Here is a 22,915-nt window from a genome sequence, read left to right on the forward strand (position 1 = left end):
GGAGGTAATTAGTGTATTACGGCTTCTTTTGATTTGTTCTCCAAGATAAGCAGGGAGAAACGCTACATGGGTAGAAATTTACATAATAATGCAAACAGATTTTTGTCATATAAACTCAATGGAATATCAAGAAAATGAAAACCTTTATTTATGGAACCCTTCTGCATGTATTCATCTCTAAGAATTAAAAACGACCGCCGTGTTTTGCCCCTCAAATTTCAGAAGTAATGCGGTACGACGTTTGCTTTTATTAAGCCCTGCATTTTTAACTAAACTTAAATGTCTTTTCAATTCTGAGACTGTTCCCATCCCTATTTCGATATTGAAATCAAAGCCAAACCAGAACATTAAATTTGAAACGCTTTTCCCTAACTTACCCACGGGAGCTTTGTAATTACGTGACCAAAAGGGAAAAAAAGGCACCAGATTCCGAAATGAGTGTTGACTAAAATATTTGGAACAACTTCATAATTTCCTTCTGTGAATCATGACCAAGAGTAATATTTTCTTGGCTGATATGAATCACATTCCTTTCCATCAGTGCTTGATTTCTCTGGCCACCTACCTGCCTCTGTAGTTTGCAAGAGGCAGTCCGTGCCTATTTTCATATTTTTACATCGGGTGTTACGGCAGGCTCTGTCAGATGACTGTCCATCGTAGTAAGAAAAAGTCCCTCGACCTCGTGTCCTTTTTTCAGCCTCGGCAACAGCATCATTTCTGCCACAAATCTCGCGGAAACTTGAGGCTGGGAGACGAGGCTTTTCCCTGGGTGCTCACAGCCCGCCCGTATCGGGAGGACTTGACGGTCCTTCATGATCTTGAAATGATGAGTTTGTGACTGTTCACCCGACTAGATTTGAAGCTGTTTAAAGTGCCTGAGCCTTACTGATCTTCGTAAACTGCAGGGTCTAGCAGTGTGCCCGGGACGTAGCTGTTGCTCAATATCGGTTGACCAGAATTTAAACCAGATGCTTTCTCTTCACTGCCTGTGTTTCTTTACCACCTCCTATCTTGCCCGCCCCCTGTATTTGGTTTCTGTTTTTACAGCTACCCAAGCCACAACCTGTGCATGACAATGACCTTCCAGTCCCTGATCTAATAGGTTTGTCTCAGCTACTTCCTGACTTCTTGTGAGAGGGAGACTGTTGAAAACTTCCTATTTGAGGCATTCCCACCTTTCCTATTTCAAGGCTTCCGGCTGTCTGCTTGCCTTTCTCCCGGGCCTGTGTCTGCTTTCCTGCGGATTCCTCTTCTCCCTTAAGCACATCATCTCTCTTGAAAACTCAGGATTGCCGCCATCTCCCCCCCGGGCAGCCACTGCCCCTCAGGATTGTGCTTTATAAAACCCTAAAGTCCTCACAGGCCTGCCAGCCTTCCTGGCCCTTCTACTAGGAGCTTCACAGAGATTTTTTTGGAAGGACTGGATGACTAGATAGACATGCAACTTTACATCTGATCCATTTTCAAAATAAGCTATAAAATTGCAAATACCAGAAAGGCCTGGCTCTTGGCCATGCCCTTGACCTTCAGTTTGTAACCAAAAGGCTTGTTTGCTGAACAGATACCTGTTTAAGGGTGTTGACTCTTCATGCGACTGCCAAAGCTTTGACTTAAGAATAAAACCGTAGCCTGAAATTAAACAGGAGTAGACTAGAGACAGAGACGAGTCCTGACCTTATTACCCACCCACCCAATCCCCCTAAAAGGCCTCCAGGGAGCACAGTTTGAAAACCACTAGGTGGCTTCTTGCAGAAGTCTCCTGATTCTGCTGTTCTCAGACTCTGTGATGTTTCAATTAGTAATAGCCTCGTGAAGGTTAATGCTAAAGGTGACTTCCCTGGGCTCTTGGTCCCTGGAGGGTTCCAAGTGTTAGGTCCCCACACAAGTGTCATACCACCCAGAAAACTCATTTCACCACCAAAGACGGAGAAAAGTCCTTAGTGTATAATCCAGCATTGTACAAACCTTGTTATCCTGATCGTCCTTGTTATCCTGAATGCAAGCACCGGCCAATGTAAGTAGGACACACATACAAAGTCAAGGATTTTAATTTTGAGCTTCTGATAATACTTCTATATTGGACCCTTTAAGAGTTCTGACTTTATTAAACTCATTTATAATTCTGAGCAAATGAATCTGTACAAATGCCCCAGGGATTTTTTCGAATGTCATGGTTTCTATTTTAAATCAACAATTCAGATTTTAAACTATTTTTGCTTACAATCACCCATAATCTTTGTGGGCCCTTATTTTTCCTGGTGGAAGTGTTAACGGAACTCTTAATTCTTTACTTGAACTGTTCACCGCTGCTTTGGACTTGAAGGTATCCTCGGTCTCCATCGGTGACACAGGTGAATTTCATGGGCACAGGTATGCCATCCCCTGGAGCTGTCCGGGAAGAGTGACTTGAAGGCCTTTCTACTTGTTCCTATCACTTAATTGAAATATGAAGCTTATATTATCTATGAATCCTTTCCCTGGACACTTTATAGACTTAATAACTTGGGCTCCATTTGAGAAGTGGGGTGTTGTGGTTTTCTTGACGACACACAGTTCTGATTAAAATTTTCGTTTATTGAATCTTTTCTAGAAACTGTCTTGGTTTACATATATATTTTTTAAGATTTTATCTATTTTAGAGAGAGTGAATGAACATGAGCTGGGGGAGGAGCAGAGGGAGAGGGACAAGCAGACTGTGCTGATGGTGAGGTACAGGTGAGGTTCAGCGGGGTGGGGTCCGGAGCCGACGACCAAGAAAGAATTCTTGAGGCATCTTTGGTGCAAAGTGGTGGTTTATTAAAGCACGGGGACAGGACCCGTGGGCAGAAAGAGCTGCTGCCCCGGGTTGTGAGGAATGGCCCATTATATACCCTCAAGTTGGGAGGGGGTTAGGGATAGCATAAGTCTCTAAGGAATTTTGGAAGCAAGGTCTCCAGGACCTTGAGGGGGCTAGCTGTTGGGAAAAGGTCATTTATTACTGTCTAATAAAACCTAAGTCATGAGACCCTTCAGATGTATATCGGTGGGCCATATGCTTGGGGGATGATTGCCAATACGTATCTTGGGGGGGTTAGAGATAAAGGAAGTTTCCAAAGGAATTTTTATATGTTAAAGTAGACTTACAGGATCTTGGAGGGGAGGGGGTCAGGCTAGGACTGCCTTTTGCCCTTAGCAAAGTATTAACATCGAGGCAGCTGAGTTCCTAGAAGAATGTCACCATGCCTGTTTCAAGGACTTGTCAATGGGCTGTAGGTAGTAAGGACTGTTACTTTGTCCCTTAGGGCAGCCAGGAGTGCCTGAGGAATGTTGCATACATCCCATGGGTTGGGGGGGGGTTTGCAAGGTGTCCGCTTCTGCTTTGTCCTCAAGCTTGCCTTCCGTTCCCTCATCACTGAGTGTGGAGCCTGTTGCAGGGCTCCATCCCATGATGCTGAGATCGTGATCTGAGCTGAAACTAAGAGTCGGGTGTGTAACCAACTGAGCCACCCAGGTGCCTCCATATATTGGTTTTCTAAAGCTGCTCTAACCTAACAAAGTACCACAAACTGGGTGGTTTAATCAAGTTTGTCTCAGTTTTGGAGGCTGGAAATCTGAGCTTATGGTTCTTAGCAGGGTTGATTTCTTCTGATGACAGTGAGGGAAAATGACCCTCCCCATGTCTGGTGTTTTGCTGGTAATTGTTGGAATTCCTTGGCTTGTGGAAGCATCAGCCCAATTTCTGCCTATAATCTTCACATGGTATTCCTGTGTGTCTGTGTCTGAATTTCCCCTTTTTATAAGGATACCAGTCTCACTAGATTAGGGCCCGCCCCATGCCAGTATGACCTCATCTTAACGAATTATATCTGTAACAACCCTGTTTCTAAATAATTTCACATTCTGAGATTCTGGAGATTAGAACTTCAACGTATGAATTTGGGGGCTGGGGGAGGGGGCAATTCAACTCATAACAACATTCAACTAATGCCGAAACAATCAGATGACATTTTTATTTGGCAATTTGCATAGGAGAGATGGGTAGAAATAATAAATTACACTGAGTGTGCTTCAGAGAGTAGCTAGAAAGACAACTGTTAGAGGATCCTAAACTCTGTCCTATGAAAGAACTGTGAGATTGTTCTTGACATACTAGGTATAAAAATAACTTATTTTTGAAGTCTCTGTTCTGGTTTTTTTTCTAAGCAGCTTTTTGTCAATATTGTCTTGATTTCTCAATGACCTTTGACTAATGGGGGGGCAGGAGAAGAGTTTAAACACAGGGGTAAAAACCCATGTAACTGTTCATTCTCTTAGCCTTTTATTGGGTACATTTCCAAATACCTGCAAAGATAGTGAGAATAGACCATATACCCATCTCATAGCTTTAGTAATTGTTGACTTTTACCAATCTTGTTTCATCTGCCCCCGCCCCTTGCTGGAGTCTGTTGGAGCAAATTACAGACATTGTGTATTTCCATTTGTCTAAATTTTTTAAAGATAATAGAGGTTATATTTTGCAATATTAAAATGGAGAAAGGTAAAGCTATCCAGTGAAAAATACTACAAAATCCTGGATTTTACGTTATAATGAATTAAAGGAGGAAAAAAGTAGAAGATAAAGGGGATAGAGAGGCAGAGGAGTAAGGAAGAGAGGATATTGACATCCCTGCTCCTTTATGTGTTTTTCTCTTTAGACCCTGAGCTTCCCTATGAGCAGAAATTGTCTTGGCCACCCCTTGGCCTTCAGGTCTTACAGCGTATAGGTTTATTGTAGGTGCTCAATAAATATTTGCTGAATAATTGGATGAATAAAGGATGAGTGGTATTCCCCCAAAAGGCTTGCCCAGAAAGATACATAGACACGCTCAGAAAAACACATTTAGAGACAGAAAAAAAGATTCCTTCCATTTCATTACCTCTTGTAGTCTCCAGAATATTTCTTCCAACATTGTGTCACAATGTAGCTTTTTTACAACCCCAGTAAGAAACAGGTGTATCCCTGCTGAGCACCCACCCCAAGCTGGATGGAATTAAGCTATAGACTTAGAGGTTTCATCTACACTGCAGAGTCCATTCTTCATTTGCATTGTGTTTTTGCCACCTACCGTTTTCCCAGGTTCCGGAGCTGAGGTTTCTTTGGCCTGCCATTCTGGGAGAGGCTTGAGGTGCTGTGAAGTGGTATGCATTTTGCTGAGAGTGTAGTTTTGGGTTCCTTCCAAGTCAGACCCATGCTCTTAGACGCCAGTTACTCCCGAGCAAAGGAAGCAGGTCGTGATCCACTAGAATAAGAAGGTTTTAGACTAGAAGGGGGAGGGAGGGAAGGCAAAGAACAGGGTTCTAGAGTCCAGCTCAACTTCTTAACTCCTCCCAAGTCTCTCTCAGACCCCAGTTTGAGTCCTTGGAGACTGAAAAAATGAAAGACTTGAAAGTACTGCAGTGAGCCCTAATACAAACCGTGGATGTGGGGAGAGAATGATGTGTCGGTGAGGTTCATCAGTCGTCCCAAACGGACCTCTCTGGTGGGGCTGTTGACAGTGGGGGAAGCTGTGCCTGTGTGGGGACCAGTCTATGGAATCTCTTTATCTTGCACTCAATTCTGCTATGAACCTACCTGTTTAAAAAAAATCTTCGAGGGGCGCCTGGGTGGCATAGTCGTTAAGCGTCTGCCTTCAGCTCAGGGCGTGATCCCAACGTTCTGGGATCGAGCCCCACATCAGGCTTCTCCAGTAGGAGCCTGCCTCTTCCTCTTCCACTCCCCCTGCTTGTGTTCCCTCTCCCTCTGGCTGTCTCTCTCTGTCAAATAAATAAATAAATAAAATCTTTAAAAAAAAAAAATCTTCGAAGAAAATATTGCCGAGAAAAGTCTGGGATTACAGGCTTGATAGTCTTGTGTAGAACGGATGCAGTTTCTTTTTAGGGTCAAAAGAGGATACCTGAAGTGCATGTTGGGGCCAGTGTTCAGATTGGAAGTCATATTGCTAGGTTACGGAGGTTTGATATGCCTTTACGAACCTTAAAGGGAAGTTGTGTTCTTTAGATGATTTCGAAATCACAAAAACTCTGCCGGATCTGAGCTTAAAAATCAAGCCTTAGGATTTCCCTTCAAACATGTTTGCCTGATTTGTCATATACTTTGAGGGATTTTTTTTGTTTTCCTATAAAACTGCTGGGCCTTTATATGATAGTTGCTTAAGGAATTAAGACGGCGTTGCTGCTGTATATTAATGGCATCAGAGAAGCCCATCCCATTTCAGTTCTAGGTTGAAGAATATGGGAATAAGTAAAAGGGAGGCTGTGTATCAAGGACCTGTTGGCATAAGTGTTGCTGTCATTATCTGCCTTCTTCTAAGTGTGTGGCTTTTGGGCCATGAGGGGCCAAATCTTATCCTCAAATCTCAACTTTTCTCCTTGGCTCTGAAAGAATCCTTTATACCAGTGATTGCCCAGCTGTTGTTGAAATTCATCTTCCCTCAGGCCCCAGAGTCAGGACTCTGTCCTGTCACTTCCCAAGCCACCACCTCCTTTGCACCATCAGCCACATATGTGGGTGTTCCCAGGGCTCTTCCCTACTCCTTGGAGTTCATCTGCCATTTTCCCATCAGCTCTCAGCTTATGCGGATGCCTCTCCAGATTTGGTCTGCAGGCCCCAGCTGCCTTTTGACCTCTAAGCTTGAGGTTCTGCTTGCTTGCCTGACACATCTCTTTGGATGTCCCAGCAGGATGGGGGTACTCCCTTTGTCTAAAACCATACAGTCCTGTCTCTTCAGCCTATGTAACTCCCTCGAGCAGGTGGCCGAGGCTGCAAGTTTCCAGGTTCCAGTTCATTCTTACCTCTCAGCCTCTTCCGTTCATTTCCCACAATCTGCCAGTTCTCCCTTTATTGTTTTAGGTATCTTTTGGTTGCAAGTACAGAACACTGCATGCATGCTGGCATAAACTGGAAAAGTGTGTGTGATATGATCTTATGTATTCAAGTATACTGTATACATGGAGGTATATGTATATATAAAGAAAATGAATATTTGAAAGGGTCTTCGACAGCTCCCATATCTGAAGTCTAGAAGCGAATGCCAACACAGAGATCTGGTTTCTTTCTTTCTCCTTGGTGTTACGTGCTGTTTCACGTTGTTTCTACTCTTGGTTGCAAGATGGCAACACTGTTTGCCCAGTTACTCTGACCAGTAACCAGGGGGGCCCCTTTCTTTTATACCTCCTATTCTGTCTTTGAGCTTTCTCCAAAATGTATCTCAAATCCAACCAGGAAGGAATGCAAAAATAAATAAATAAATAAATAAATAAATAAATAAATAAATAAATAAAATCAGTAGGACTTGGTGACATTAGAGAAGAGGAAAACGTTAAAGGTGATTCTCCTGGCGGGGGGGGGGGGTGTGTGTGTGCCTGATCAGAAATGGGAATACTGGGGGCTTTGAGAGTTTACTGGGAGTATGTGCACAAATTCTTAGAGGCAGAGTCTGTGCTTCCTGAAAAATGTCATCCCTTCTAGTAGTATGTGATAAAGCACATTTACTTGATTTGTTTTCCTACAGCTTGAGCATGTATCCCACGAGAAGACTGTTTTCATTGTTACAAATCTGAAACCAATAATTTTCTTTGAGCATGCAAATATAACATAAGCTCAAATTTTCATGACTTTCCCTACAAAGCTGAAAGTGGTTCACTTGCCTTAGAGATTTTCATTTCATTGTGTCCTGATGTGACGCTACCTTTCATTAATGCCTTCCAGCTAAGCAAAATTTAATTAAAACCACCTCACATGATGGCAGCCATTCATGTATTTAAAAAAAGGACCTCGAGGAAACTCAGCTAGCTACCAGTGTTATGTTCTAAACAGTGTCAGACGATTAACTATAGTAGGTTTTTTCCTTGAATTTGGGATTTGTTACATAATGTGTACCCTCTCCCGTTAATTTTGGGTAGCAGGGAGTTTTTATGCATATGTTCCATTTTAAATGACTCTGACCTGAATTTGAAACGATACAGACGTGAGGGTGAAAAGGAAAAGAAAAGATTTCTTGAAGAGAAGTGGAAAGTGATATATGTAGTATATATTTTTTCTCTTCTGTGAACATGGCAATTCATGTCTGGTGTAAATAGGGTCCCATTTACACATGGGCGGAACATCACTGTCACAAGGATTTAGTAAAAGAGCCAGGCCTTCAGTGTAAAGGTCCTGGTCTCCATCAGCATTATTGACTTTGACCGCTGCTGAGTGAGATGGGAGGGTTGGTGGGACACCTCTCTGGTCCTCAGCGGTCCTGGGAATCCTCTGCTCTGAATTTCACCATGTCCCCACTCTATTTGGTCATTGCCTTTATTAAGAATTTTATGCAATGGAAGGAAATAAGTCTTTCTTGGTTTCATAACTAGTTCAAGTGCGAACAAAAATAACCACAGAAAATTCACAGAAGCAGGACTACAAGGCTGTGTCTCATAACTTCATAAATATCATTGCAGGTTGATGAATGAAACTTTATTGTGGTAAAATCTACATACCCTAAGATTTCCCGTTTTGATCATCTCGTGTATACGGTTCAGTGGCGTCCAGCGCCTTCACAGTGCCATGTGCAGCCATCACCACCGTCAATCTCCAGAGCGCTCTATTGTCCCAAATAGAACTCCACCCGTTTAGTGCTAATGCCCCAGTCCTCTTCCCCAGCCCCTGATAACCTCTGTGTTACCTTCCGTCTCTGGGTTTGACTATTCTGGGTACCTCATGTAAGTGGAACCAGACAGTATCTGTCTGTCTGTGTCTGGCTGCTTTCTGTTAGCATAATACTATCAGGGTTCATGTCGTAGCAGGTGTCAGAATTTTTCCCTTTTAAGGCTGAATAATCCATCATAAGGATATATTGCATTTTGCTTATCCATTCATCTGTTGGTGGGCATGTAAGTTGTTTCCACCTGTGACTATTACGGATGCTGCTGCTGTGAAACATAGGTGTGCAAATATCTGTTTTCGACCCAGAAGTGGAATTGTTGGATCATAGGGTAGTTCTGTGTTTACCTTCTGTGCCGTCTTATAGTCTCCCCAGCGATGGACGAGGGTTCCAGTTTCTCCTCCTCCTCTCCATCACATGTTGTTCTGTTTTCTTAATAGTCTTCCTAGTGGGTATGAGGTGGTGACGAATCACCTTCAATTAGAATTTTCTCTCCTGTCGGAGCTGTTGCTGCATCTACTTGATTTACGTGGAACCCGTGTTGGGGGCACTTGTAAGGAGCAGTTTGCATTCACGAGCAGGTAGCCGTCCCTGATTTCTTTATGTGTTCGCCATGCTCCCCCCCCCCCCCCCCGGTAAAGCTCTGTTTAAATGAAACATAGAAAATGTCTCTGGGCTTGCTGCTTGCCCAGGATCACTCTGGAGAACACTGTCTAGTATCAAGAGCCCCAAGTCCTCCATCTGCGTGATGACATTTGGTGCGGAAAGCAAGCCCTCTCCTGTCCCTCCAGGAGTGTCTAGTGAGCCAAGACCGTTATAGTTAAATCAATTCTGATCAAATTCATGGGGGTGCAGTATCAGAAGGGAGTGTTTCTCTCTGTTTGGCTTTCAGATTGTTCTTTGTTGGGTTTTGCTCATTTTCATGAGCACGGCTGAAAACCACTGTTAACATCCACACGGCAGCATCACCACACACCTCTGTATTTTAGAAATCATTATGAATTCTTGTGCCAAACATAGGTGAGCTTTAGTCTGTCTTGGAAATCTACTTCTGACAGATGGTGAACGTTCTCCTTAATTTCCATTTAGCTTACTTCCGTAAGTAAGATGAGCATGTGATACGGATCATTCGATGAAACACTCTCCATTTTAAAGCCAGGTAATGTTAAGAATCATTATCTGGCCAAGCCTCTGGTCTTTATTTTTTGTCCTCCCACGTCATTTCCTTCGTGTGATTTGTGCATTTCACGTGTCATCCGTCACTGTTGGGCAGCATAAGCATATCACATAGAGGATTAGAGGAAAGCGATTTTGTGCTTAGAAAATAATTGAATGAAGATTTACTTTGTGACTTTAAGCTGCCGGACAGCTTCATATTTTAAATCCCATCATTTGGTTATATAAGCAGACGTGCCCCAAAGTCTTGGAAAATGGGACTTCATCCTCATTTGATTGGCCAGCCTGTGCTTGCTTAAGCAAAGTCTTGTTTAAGCACCAAGTTTCCAGATCCAGGACAAACGATGGAGCGGGAGGAATCTGCTGGGATGTGTGTCTCCACTTCCTGCCTGCCAAGTTCAGACAAATATGTACGAAATCCACACCGTGTGACAGAACTGCCTTATCCCCAGCTCTCCCCGACTCCCCTGGCTCCATACAGCATGGTGAGATGTAGACCTTTAGAATTGTGGAAATAAAAAATAAAAAATAAAAACCGCTCCTAATTTTTAGCCTGGGGAAACACTATGCTGACCATCTCCTGGTAAACCTGATACATTCTCCTGTATTATTGAGCCAATCTATTCCTCATTCTTCAGCTACCCTAGTAAGACTTCTTATATGTTTGCATTGTACTGTCTTACAAAATATGCATTATCCAATTTAGTTGGGAACTTGACACCAAAGGTCAAGGCCCACCAGCCATCATTTTGGGATCTCTGACCGTTGGCTCAGCTTTCCGGGATGGTCTTTCCCAGACAAAAGCTGTATGCAGCCCTAGTCTGCCAAGGCAGGGCTCCTCTTCCCTGCCCCTGGGGTAGGGGTGGGATAGGAGAAGGGAGCTAACTGGGCTTTCTCTCCTTATACTCACCTAGACAGGGTTGTTTCTTCTTTCTCTGAAGGTCGTCATTCTGCATCATGAGTCTTTGAACAATCCTTACAGGGTCTTTATCTTCCCGACAGTTCACAGGCATGAGCAGCTCTCATAGCATCCCTTTCTCCACCTCCTGTTGGGTGAATCTAGTCCTTTCTAGATGTGACTTTCATGTGTAAGGAGGGAGGGGGGCAGCTGAGGTAGGCTAGGAGGAAGTAGTTTTGGGGGTAAGTGGGACTTTCTCTGTCCCCTGAAAATTATACTGCGTGCTGAGGGCCTGGAGCTTCTTGGGATAAAATTGGGTATTAGACTTTTTTGAGGCATACAGTAGAAATACTTCTGGGTTGAGATTTATAATTGCATTGACAGGTAAATGGGAATGGAAAGAACAGATACAAAAAATCATCCAAATGGATTTGATAAATACAGGTTTTCGTAAGTGTTTGCCTGAATGCAGAGGTGGTTTTTCTTCAACAACAACAACAACAACAACAAACCCCCATATGTTGAACGATTAAGTAGGGAATCTGAAGGCTCATTTTCCCTTCAAAACACCATATCCATAATAAACTATGATGAGGAAATAATGCTCCTGTGACCCTTTTCCTTTCGTAATTTATCTTTCTAATTCCAGTGAGTGAGCGATGACTTTGTGCCTGGGGAGAGTGAGCAGATGAGATTAATTTGTGCCATCACAGCTCTGCTTTATTATCTATCCATCCTTGGAGAGGGTTGCAGTGGAGATGCTTTTAGCAGAAACATTGTGGGAAAAGCTGCTCTGAGGGCTTGGAGGAGCTAAGTGCTGCCCTTTGCAGTGTCTTGGGCCTGCTGGGGCAGCCTGGGAGCTGGCTCTCCATCACTTCTCCGTCCTCTCCTGCCCTCCTGGTGGGCAGGTGCGGTGGGCGGGGCAGGCAGCCAGGGAGAACCCTTCACTCGGGCGTCTCTGCTTCCAAAAGGATGCTCTTCAGGACCTCTTGTGTTGTCCGTTTCCTATGCATGGTTCCCTCCTATGGCCAACGCTGCCTGCTCATATGAGGCCCATCTTCTTCTTCTTCTTTTTTTTTTTTTTTTACAGAAATATTTTTATAGTGAATATTGTACTATGACCACCTTAAAAGAAAACTATTTTAAAAGAAAACAACCATCCTTTATCCACTACCCTGACAGGGCATACCTACATCTTCATCCTCTGGTTATTTTCTATTTCTAAAACACACACACATACTTATATGTAATATATATATATATATTAAATATATATGTAATTCCTTTCATGTACTCATTTTCCTATCACCCATGTATAAAATCTTGGCATCCCCTCTTACATCTTTTCTGCTCCTGTCAATGGCTTAGGACACAGTAGAAGGAAAGGGGAAACGATATTTTCTGTTTGATAGAATGTAGATATTGACGCATATTACGTAGGACTCAGATACTGAACGTGAGGGGACCCATCATAAATGACACATAATAGGATGCTCATAGTATCTGTTCCATTGGCAAGTCAAGTCTTCTGCAATATCTCTGGCATCTATCATTTCCATTTCTTAGCAGACTGAATAATGGGCAATTACTTTCATTTGTAGACTAGACAAGAGGCTTCTAATTGGGCCTCATGGCCCAAATCTAGTCCATTAAATTCTTCCTGTTGCCACCACTTTCCCTTCTAAAGCATTGTTTTGTCCATATTACTCCTGTTCAAACCTCTCAGTGGCTCCTGACGCTTACCAAAACCTTCTGAATGTCTTCGTGGCCACTCCAGGCCCTCTGCTTGCTTTCTGAGCACGAGGCTTGGTACTTGCTCTCCTCTCGGGATCTCTGCAAACCTGCCGCCTTCTCCCCCTCACTAGAATGACTGTCTTCAGTTGGCTTTGTCCATGGCCACATGTGCAGGGAGTTGTGGTATTGTTGCAGGGAAGGAAAGAGCCTGAGTCTGGGAAGCTCTAGCCTTCCTTCTGTGGAACAGACTCAGGGCTTACCCACTATTATGGGGGTATTTTTTTTTTTTTTTTTTTTTTTTAGCGAGTTGTTCAACAAAGAAGAGTGGAGTAGTTGGTCATATGCTCTGGTAAGCTTCAAGCTCCTGAGGAAGGACTAACCAGGTTGTTTTTGGTTTTTTTGGGGTTTTTTTTTTTTTTTTTTGGATCCTCCATATTATACTATCCATAAAACCTCTTAGGGGATTGCTTATTAATTTCTGTAACAGTTCTTTTATTGATCCATCCTGAATATTTACCAAAACCATGTTGAACTTGGAAAATATTTGCTCCGTAGGAGATGTGGTAGATTTGTGGGGACTTCCTTCAACTGGTGACAGCATCTGTGACAAGCATGCATGTGCAAGATGGTGTGAAGGTGTTCGCCTTTTTTTTTTTCTTTTCATTTCAAAGGCTATTTTCTGTAGATTGGGTTTGTCTTTTTTTTTTTAAGATTTTATTTAAGATAGAGTGGGAGTGGGCAAGGGGGAGAGAGAGCACAAGCAGGGGGAGGGGCAGAGGGAGAGGGAGCCCGATGCGGGGCTTGATCCCAGGACCCTGGGATCATGACCTGAGTCGAAGGCAGATGTTTAACCAACGGAGCCACCCAGGCGCCCCCTGGGTTTGTGTCTTAATGAGTTCTTTGAATTCAGAATTCTGCTGAAGAAGTTCTGCAACCCACATAAATATCTCTCTGTATGTGATCTGTTATTTTTTTCTTCCCACACCGCCCCCCGCCCAGGGTATGATGTGTTAGACCTTTCTATGCATGTGTGTATATTGGTATAAGACAGTGCAAAGTAGGGGCGCCTGGGTGGCACAGCGGTTAAGCGTTTGCCTTCGGCTCAGGGCGTGATCCCGGCGTTATGGGATCGAGTCCCACATCAGGCTCCTCCGCTATGAGCCTGCTTCTTCCTCTCCCACTCCCCCTACTTGTGTTCCCTCTCTCGCTGGCTGTCTCTATCTCTGTCAAATGAATAAATAAAATCTTTAAAAAAAAAAAAAAAAAAAAGACAGTGCAAAGTAGTTGAAATTTTGATTTATGGTTTATATCTTGGGAAAGTGTCTTACGATCTCTGCCCACCCCCCACCCCCAACTTTAGAAAATAGGAACTAGGGTTTAGGTCTCCTTGGGCCCTCTCTTACCTGACATTTTATGGTGCCTTTATCTGTAAGTCCAATTAATACCAAATGTTGCTGAATCTTGAATAAAATGCCTTCTGATTGCTGTTTGAGATTCTGTCTATAGTGAAATTAAACGGACTTCTAAAGGGACGTAGCCCTGTTTTGGAAAACAAAGCTTGTGTATTAAATTACTAATTTTAGTTTTCTTTTCTCTCCACCAGTTTGCTGTTTTGTGGTTCACAAGAGGTGCCATGAATTTGTCACTTTTTCTTGTCCGGGTGCGGATAAGGGACCCGACACTGACGTAAGTAGCCTGGAAAGTATTATTTGATGATAGTGGAGATCTCTGACTTCACCTCTTTTTATGCCTGTACAAGTGTTGTTTTGGCACATACTCTTAACGGGAAGACTCGTCAGTGAGTTCTCTACAACTTCGGCTCATACCAATGAACAGATCTTTAGTCCTTCGGAGCCCTGGCAGGACTACTTCGGGGCTGGAGAAGAATTTGTTAGCTTCTACTCTTCCACTGTGGGCAACCACATGGGCTAAATCCACCAACTTTATAGTAGGAGCTTTCACAAACACAGTGTGGTTCTTTTCTGAAGATGTTGACAAATTTCACAACAAACGTAAATCACCCTTCACGGTTCGCCCTAACGGTTTGTTGACTAACAGGACTGTCCTTGCTTTGGGTCAGTGTAACCACCTCTTCCTAGTTGACTTCATGAGATCCTTGCTGCCTTTTCATGATGTATTATAAATGCTGCTGTTGATTTAAATAATTTAGCATCCATTCCACTGAACAACCGATCTCTGAAGCTGCCCATGTGTGAACACAATTTTATTTGCGCCCTCATTCTGCCTGTCTCTAGTGAGCATCTCTCTTGCATCTCTTGTTTACTGAAAAATGGGATCAGTAAAGGAGAGTGGGAGTCAGAAGGCATGGGAAATCCCAATATCTAAAATGCATTGAGTGGAAAATGGGGCTGTTATGTGGAAAATATTTTAACAGGAAAAAAAAATTGCAGGGGAGGCCTGGAAGAGGAGACCTTTCTATTCTGAATTGCTTCTTGGATTACTTCAGTCACTAATACTTAAACTAGGTGCTCCAAGTGTGGTTCCTACCTTTGGTTCTTGTTCCCATCAGGAGACACAGATTTCAAAGGTGGCTTTGTCAGTGCAGGCAGGGCTGAATTCTTCCCTTTACTGAGGAGGGCATACTCATGGTGAGCTCTGAAGGGTTCACCTTTGCGTTGTTTTAGCACATGTAATGAAGCAACTTACCATTGCGCCCTGGCTGCGTGGAAACATGCTGCGTTTTGGTTAAGATACCGATGGAAGCCACACAGAGCAGGAGCCTTGGGCTCAGAGCCACCGCTGGGAGCCCCAGAACTTGGGAGCCCCAGAGCCTCAAAGATCATCCTGTTCTCTGTCTTCACGGACCAGAAAGCCCATGTCCATGACCGACCCACCTACATACAAAAAGTAGTGTGTTCCACCCGACCCTTGCACATTCCCCTTCTTCCTGAAATATTGTCTCCATTTTTGGCATCTTAGAGGTAAAAATAGATGAAGAGTACCAGCTTTCCTGGAAGTTGGCCTCAAGCATCACATGGTGTTTCTTTGGCCACCTTGCTCATTATTCTGAACCCATCCTTTGATTCTCCCATTTTGGCTCCAGCAGGAATGGGGTGGGGTGGGGGTGGGGTGGAGTTCGTAGGCCACAGGAGAGTAGTTATTGCCTGACCCCTCTCCCCTTCCCCTTCTTCATTCTTTTGGTTAAGTACTATCTGTCTATTCATTTTAAAGATTGATTTATTTGAGAGCACACGTGTGCATGCATAGGGAAGTGTAGGGGTAGAGGCAGAGAGGGGGAGGAGAGAATCTCAAGCAGATCTCCCCACTGAGTGCAGAGCCCAGTGCGGGGCTCAGTCTCACAACCCTGAGATCATGACCTGAGCCGAAATTACAAGTGGGACACCTGGGTAGCTCAGTGAAGTGTCCGAAATACTTGTTATTAAGTACTTAGGGGAAGATAGATATGGAAAATATCACTAATTAAAATAGGGTAGAGGTTCCCTGAGTGTGTTCATCCAAGGGACCGACTCTTGGTGGTCAGAGGCTTTCCCAAGGAAATGGCATTAATCCAAGCTTCAGGAACAAATAGGAGGTAGGCAGGCAGAAGGGGATGTGCATGAGAGTGTGTGCTGGGGCGTAAGGAGCCCCGTGAAAGAAGGTTTCAGGCAAAGGGAAAAGCAAGTGAGAAAACACTGAAGTGGGAAGTTCTGTGTGGGAGAGAGAAGGAGCAAGTGGGTCATTGGAGGTGTAGTTGAGGATTTTGAACACAATCTTAGGAACACTAGAAATCCAGAGAAAGGCTTTAAATTAGGAAGGATGTTGATCCTGTTTGGAAGGGTGTAAGGGTTTCTCTGGTTTCCTTATGGAAAATGGACTGGGTTAGGAAGTGGGTCTTGGTGGGCGGGTAAAGATGGGGAATACCAACAAAGCAAGAAGCATCAGAATGGAGGGCAAGGTGGTGGGAGCTTGGGGGAGGTGGCAGCAATGGCGATTGGGCAGAGCTGAACTCATTCAGGATACATTTAGGAGCTGAATCAGCTGCTCTCTGCCATTGGTGGGAGTCAAGGAGATGGAGGTGTTAAGGAAAAACTCTTGGGCTTCAGGCCCAAACCTATGAATGGATGGAGGCCATCAGAACATGGAGGGAGAATGTATTTGGGAATATGGGGTAGGGCAGATCAAGGGTTTCACTTTGGACATGGGCAGTTTGAGAAGTCTGACGTTGAGAAGACACCTGTCTATGAGCACAAGTGTGGAGGTCGGAAGTGGGGTGTGTCCTTCTGAAGGTACAGATTCCTCTGTTCTTAGTTTGAAGCTTGGGGTGTGGATGCTCTTGCCTAGAGAAAGGGAGTAGATAGAATGAGAAGAAAAGAGCACTGAGGAGAACTCCAGTGGGTTGGATGGAAGAGGGAGGGCAGGGAAGGAGGGGGAGACCAAGTTGGAGCAGGCAGAGAAGTAGGAGGAAGACAGAGTGATGCTGTTTTAGCAATTTCCTGGAAGGGCTGTAGGCCAGCTCTCTGCTTATGTCATGAACTCTGTAAGCTTTTGTTACTACACATAGTTAATACACATCCCAGTTTGCGCAGGACTGTCTTGTTTACATGGGAAGTCTTGGTTTACACCTGCTACAGATTAGTTAATGTGTGTTACGTTCTTACCCTGTTTTGATGATCATTATGTGGCCACCCTACTCCTAGATCCCCAAGCCAGGCAGGAAGCCTTAGTGACGATCTGCACGTCCTGTGATACAATGGGACACACGCCTGCAATCTGTTGTGTTCATCTGAGCTCTGTCCCTACTCCCTGTTGTGTTGACCTGCTGTAGACGCGTAGTCTCACGTTTTAATGTCTGCAAAAGATAAGAGATGATTTTCTCCTAAATCAAAAAAAAAAAAAAAAAGTACTTGAACAGTCTGTGTGTTTTCTTCCAAGGAGAAAATTTGCCTTTTGGTTGTTGGCATTAAGAGGCCGATGATTAGGGCTTTGTGCAGCCAGGGGATGAGAAGTGTCTGCGGTCTGTGTGCAAGGTGATTTTATTTATTGAACAAATCCGCAAGATGCCCAGAAGGAACTGCAGAGGGGGATAGCTGGAAAAGCACGAAGGTGTCAGGACACAGTGCTGAGATGCGATGGTAGGATTTTCTTATTTTATCTTTTTTGGAATGCATTTTAAAGTCGTAGAATTAGAGTTGAAAGGGGGTGTTGAAGACTTATCTAGGTTAACTTTTATTTTATGGATGAGGAGACCGAAGCATAGAGAAGAAAGATGTAAATGATCCGGGGGCACTGTGTCATGGCCCTTGAGGGCCAGGAGGTTCGTGGTTGCCTCAAGGCCACAAAGGGAAAGAGGGGGCACCATGGCCTGGTCCTGCTGTCAGTGGAGAAGTTGCTGGCTACTACCTGGGTGTAATCCCTCAAAGTTCTGGTCACACATCGAGGGGAGTGCTCAAGGGCATGGGAAAGGCCACTTAATGGAACGCAAGGATCGGGAAACACAAAATACAGCTTAAGAGAAGAAACTACCTTAAGCATTCCCTGCCCCCCCCCCCCCGAAAATCTAAAAGTTTCTAGATGATTTGTTTCCTACATGGCGAGTGCTTAAGGTGCACACAGGTCCTGTGCTGCTTCACCATGCTAGCCCCGCAGATTGAGGGCGTTCCCGCACAGAGACCAGGAAGGGACAGGCCCTGTGCAGTGCACCGAGGCTGTACCTGGTCTTGCCTCTTCAGGATGAAAAGACAGGTACTGAAAAGTGTGAAGTTAGCACTGCCCACATTACAGGAACCAGAGGGAAATAGTTCTGAACAGAGATCATCTTCACGACTCAGGGAGCAGGGGGCGCCTGGGTGGCTCAGTCGGTTAGGCATCTGCCTTCGGCTCAGGTCCTGATCTCGGGGTCCTGGGATCAAGCCCACATTGGGCTTCCTGCTCAGCGGGGGGAGCCTGCTTCTCCCTCTCCCTGCCCCTTGCTCGTGCTCGCGCTCTCTCTCTCTCTCTCCGCCTCACTCAAATAAATGAATAAAGTTTAAAAAAAAAAACACAAAACTCAAGGAGCAGGCTAGTTGAAAGGATGCAGAAGTGTCAGGAACCTCGGGGAGGAGAAAGGGTGTCTGGGTTCCATGGAGGGACCGAAGGACCCCTCTCCCTGTACCGCCCACTTCCCCGTACCTGTCGGGCCACCCTCAGCCCTCCCTGACCTCCTCTGGATGCACAGCGTTCCAGACGCTCCCTACCAACGTGTCTGGAGACGAAAGCCAAGCGTTTCCCAGGCGTGAAGTGCAGCCCCAGCGGAGCAAGGAGAGAGGAGAGGAAAATGAAAGAGTCGGTGTTGGAGAGGCGCTCTGAGTTGATGCTGGATCTGTGCTGCCGAAAGTGCGGCCTCAGAAATCAGCTCGGAGCTCTACCCTGCACCCCTGCCCCGCGTCTAGGATTTTGTAAGACCACAAAGAACGAAAACTGGCCCTTGTTGAGAGATAGCTAACCCTTCTTCTGCCACCCCCTCCATCCCCCATTAACGCACAAACTGGGATGCGGACCAGCCTTGCCTTTGGGTGGGGGTGGGGAGTGCTTTGTGCTCTTGGAAAGAAATGACAGCACTGTTGTTTCTTCGGCTGCTGCTGATCCCCTTGCTGATGTTTTTCTCTTCCTTGCTCTGGCTCTGATGGGGTGAGGCAGGGGTGGGTGGGGGAATGGGTCCTAGAGGGCGGACTTCCTCAGACTCCTGCCCTTCACCTTTTGAAATTTCAGCTCACCAGCTCCTTTGTCCTTCAGTCTGGAGTACCTCCCGCTTGCTAGAACCATCTCCGCTCAAATAACCCCTGTTCCTGAAGCCCGCCCCGCTAGAGGGGAGCGGGGTTTTCAGGTCTTCCAGTCTGTAAGCGTGTGTGCAGTCGTTTGTCTTCATGCTGTGTGTGTTCTGTGTGTGCCTTAAGGGAGAATTGCGAAGCACCCCTTTCAGACCTTCCTCCCAATCTCAGTCCTGCCCTGAAATGCCCAAACGGAGAGCCCACTCACACACACCCTTTGTAGCGAGAGAAAAGTGTTTCCGTGCTGTGTATAAAACCACACAAATGCTAGACAACTCTGTAAACACAGTCTTTGGAATATTTGCTCTGTGTACTGCAACTGTGAGCCTTTGAGGAAGAGGGGAAGGGACGGTCCTGTTCAAAGCCTTACCCACCCCCTTCCCTTTTGTATTCCTTTTGTTCGTATTTATTTGCTTTGTGCCTTCTCACCAGTGCCCCTGCCTGCCTGGGGAGAAACTATTACCAGTAGTACCTTGTGCTTTTTCTGCCTGAGCCATACAATTAAACAGTATTCAGGTGATTTAAAAATAATTTCCTGGGTCATTAGTGTCCCTCACCTGGGAGACAACTGACATCCACATAGACAGCATCATGAGTTAGCGGTGCCTTCCAGAATGTTCGGAAGGGCGTAAATGAAGAAATTGTTAAAAGGCAGGGAGGCTGGCTTCTGATCTGCATACATCTTCAGGTCTGCAAAGATTGGAGGAAGCTCGAGAGCATTGATTATAAATGGTTAGAGTGGACCTGGAAACAATCGTACAGAGCCAAAAGTGATACCTGGTGCGGGGCTGGACCCTGGGGAGGCCTGTATGTCCAGGTGCAAAATTACTTCCTCTTTGTTACAGCGGTCTTGAGAATTCTCTTGTTCTTGAGTTCTTTCCGGTGTCTTAGAAACGGTGCAAATGAAAAAGGCTGCCGAATTGTTTAAAATTCAACATTTCAGAGCGTCACTTATGACAAAACTCAAAACATTTAAAATAAAGGTAGAAATTTAATTAGCAAATCTTCTATTTTCTCAAAGTGTGCTTTTACATTTAATATGAAAATAAGGCAGTTTTGTGAGCAAACCCGGTATACCTGAAACACTGTTCGGAATATTCCTGAACTGACAAAGGGAGATTTGTAAAAAGGTGCAGGTGCTTAAAAAGTTGCATTTAAAATTCCAGCCCAGTGAAGTCAAAAGAGTTCTGGGGTGGGAACTGGGAATCCTGCCAAGTTGCTGAAAATACTTCTGGACCTCCATTTTCTGATTAATATAAAGGTTGAACTTGGTCTTTAAAGTTGTTTGCAGCCCTCATTGGCATTCCTTCGCTAAATACTTACCGAGGGCTTCATGCTATGAAGATGAGAAGGTGAAGACAGTTCTTGCCCTCCTGGTGCATCCTCCCTAATCAAAAAGATGAGCTGAGCATGCAAATAATGAGACGATAAGCCTGCGTAGGGCAGCTGCCGTAACCAGGGAAGAACGAAAATGCTGTTGAGTTTTAGTGCTGGGAGAGAGAAAGCACCTTACAGAAGATGGAGGCAAGACTTCCTGGAGAGGTTTTAAAGATTTTTAAGATCTATTTCTTTTCAAAATTCTCTTACAAACCAGTAGGACCACTATTCTGGTATTTCTCTTGCTGGTTTAAGGGAGTTCTCTCTCTTGCCAAATGCTGCTATCCAGTGGCACATAAACTCAGGTGACACGCTTTTGCAAGAGGACCTGTTCAAAGAACAATTGCAAGGGAGACACACGGTGTTCTGTGTCACCTGGTGGGATTCTCTCTAGACAAAGCTCGGAGGAAGCCTTCAAAGCTCGGAGGAAGCCTTCGCGGGGTCCTGAAAGTGCCCTCCGCACTCGCCCACAGGTACCATTCCTCACGTGCTGTGATGCCGCAGGAAACCTTAAAAAGAAGTTATTTCAGGGAAACAAACCCAACAAAAAACTCCCGTGCTAATTCTGCTCTTCAGTGGGTGGATTATTTTATGTACCAGATTCACAGTAACAGAAGTATTTCCTCCACGGGAAGGGACTCCTGCTACTTTTGCGCCAAATTAATTTAGCCGGGAATTAAAAATAGCCTCAACGACTTGCACCCGCAGTTCGGATGTACTAAAGGAGACAGCTGGGGTGGGGGGGGCACATGCATTGTCTTTAGCTACCAAGTTTTGGCCCGTAAGGAGAGGGGGGTCATAGTGCCTCACATTTCATCAGTGTGCCAGAATGCCTGGTGTCAAGGGAGTCACCCAGTGGGCTTTCCAACTTAATCCAGAGGTTTAAGTTGCCACTGCTCAAACATCTTTGGAACTCCACTCTTGGAATGGCATGTAAGGCCAGTAGCACATTCTTCTCAAAATCTCCACTCTGAGCAAATTGTCAGCCTTTGAGAGTGTGGTGAGATTGGTTGGGGACTTGTCCAAGTTCAGTGGAGCCAGATCTGAACAAGGGGCAGTGATTAAGGTGGGTGGGACAGGTTTTGGTCCAAACGGTACATTGATAAGGTTAAAAGAGTATTTTCCTGGGAGCGTTACAAATGGTTTCTAGACATCAGGGTTGAAGGAGCCTTGTGTGTGTGAAGCATATAGGAACTGGTGCACGTAGCCCCTCGGTGGCATTTCTAGTTAATACCCATGTTGACCAAAAAAAAAAAAATTGTTGCCCTGCCTCATGATCATGCCTACACAGCAAATCCTTCGTGGAGAGACCCTGTGTCTTTTCCCTTGGAAAAACACGAGTTCAGGGAAGAGCCTGGCACAGAATGGATACTTGAAAGAGATTTGTTGAACCAGAAGAAGCGGAAGAAGGCCTGATAACCTAATTGGACCATTAGTTGTACATATCTGGGTTTGAATTACCTGGTTTTAGCTATACATGGACTATCAATCTCCCCAAGACCTATGAACGGATATTTCATCAGCATTATTGGGGCACCTTGAGAGCGGGATCGGAGAAACATACTCGATGGACTTTCCTATTTTCACAAACCATTTCAAGTCATTGTCTTAACTATTAGGAGTTTAAAAAATGGTGGACCTGGGCCGTAGCTTTTGACTGGTTAGGATAAAAATTAGTGTGATGGCTTCCTTATTTATTTTTCTTGACCTGTACAAGGACTTTGTAAATCATGAACGGTCTGATATTACTAACAACCAAATCAACCTGTTCCTGAGAACTGTCATTTGGCAATGATGTCTAAGGAGCCTGCTACTAGAGCTGAAATCCCTGGAAGCCCAGAGCTAGAGATTCTGCCGTATAAGTAATGGCGTCTTCATGATAATACCTGATGTATATTTAGTATCTCTTACGTCTGGTCCTTTTTCTGTATTCACTGTATGCCATCATTAAACGCTTCCTGGGTATTTATTATTGCCAGGTACTGCGGGGTGCAAAGGTTAAAAAGTCCTTCAGATGGCTTATTCTTGGTGGGAAGTCATGCACAGGAATAAGAATTCGGATAATTACTTCAGTGGATAACGTACATAAACACACTAGGCATATATGAATCCCATTGTATAAATGTGGAAGTCAAGGGTTGGTTAAATGACTTGCTGGAATCCAGTAGAAAATAGTTCATCAAGCTTTGGACCACGCCTCTGCTTCCAAACCTGCTCTCTTTCCTCAGTATCAAGTGGGTTGATCAGCAAAGCCAGTTGAGGGGCAGGTTTTCTGCCAGTGAAAATGCTCTATTTTTGTGACT

The 22,915-nt window shown here is 44.7% G+C and overlaps 1 protein-coding gene across 3 annotated transcripts in view; it reads left to right on the top strand.

Moving 5' to 3' along the window:
- PRKCA (protein kinase C alpha) overlaps positions 1-22,915 on the top strand; it is a 384,286-nt gene that overhangs the window by 136,175 nt on the left and 225,196 nt on the right. For all 3 annotated transcript variants that reach the window (XM_044389116.3, XM_026512416.4, XM_057318221.1), the window contains exon 3: positions 14,072-14,154. In XM_044389116.3, coding sequence (XP_044245051.3) covers positions 14,072-14,154 — 83 coding nt within the window. The remainder of the gene's footprint in view (positions 1-14,071; positions 14,155-22,915) is intronic.

Source organism: Ursus arctos, unplaced genomic scaffold (genome assembly GCF_023065955.2).
Source record: "Ursus arctos isolate Adak ecotype North America unplaced genomic scaffold, UrsArc2.0 scaffold_24, whole genome shotgun sequence".
Classification (NCBI taxonomy): domain Eukaryota; kingdom Metazoa; phylum Chordata; class Mammalia; order Carnivora; family Ursidae; genus Ursus; species Ursus arctos.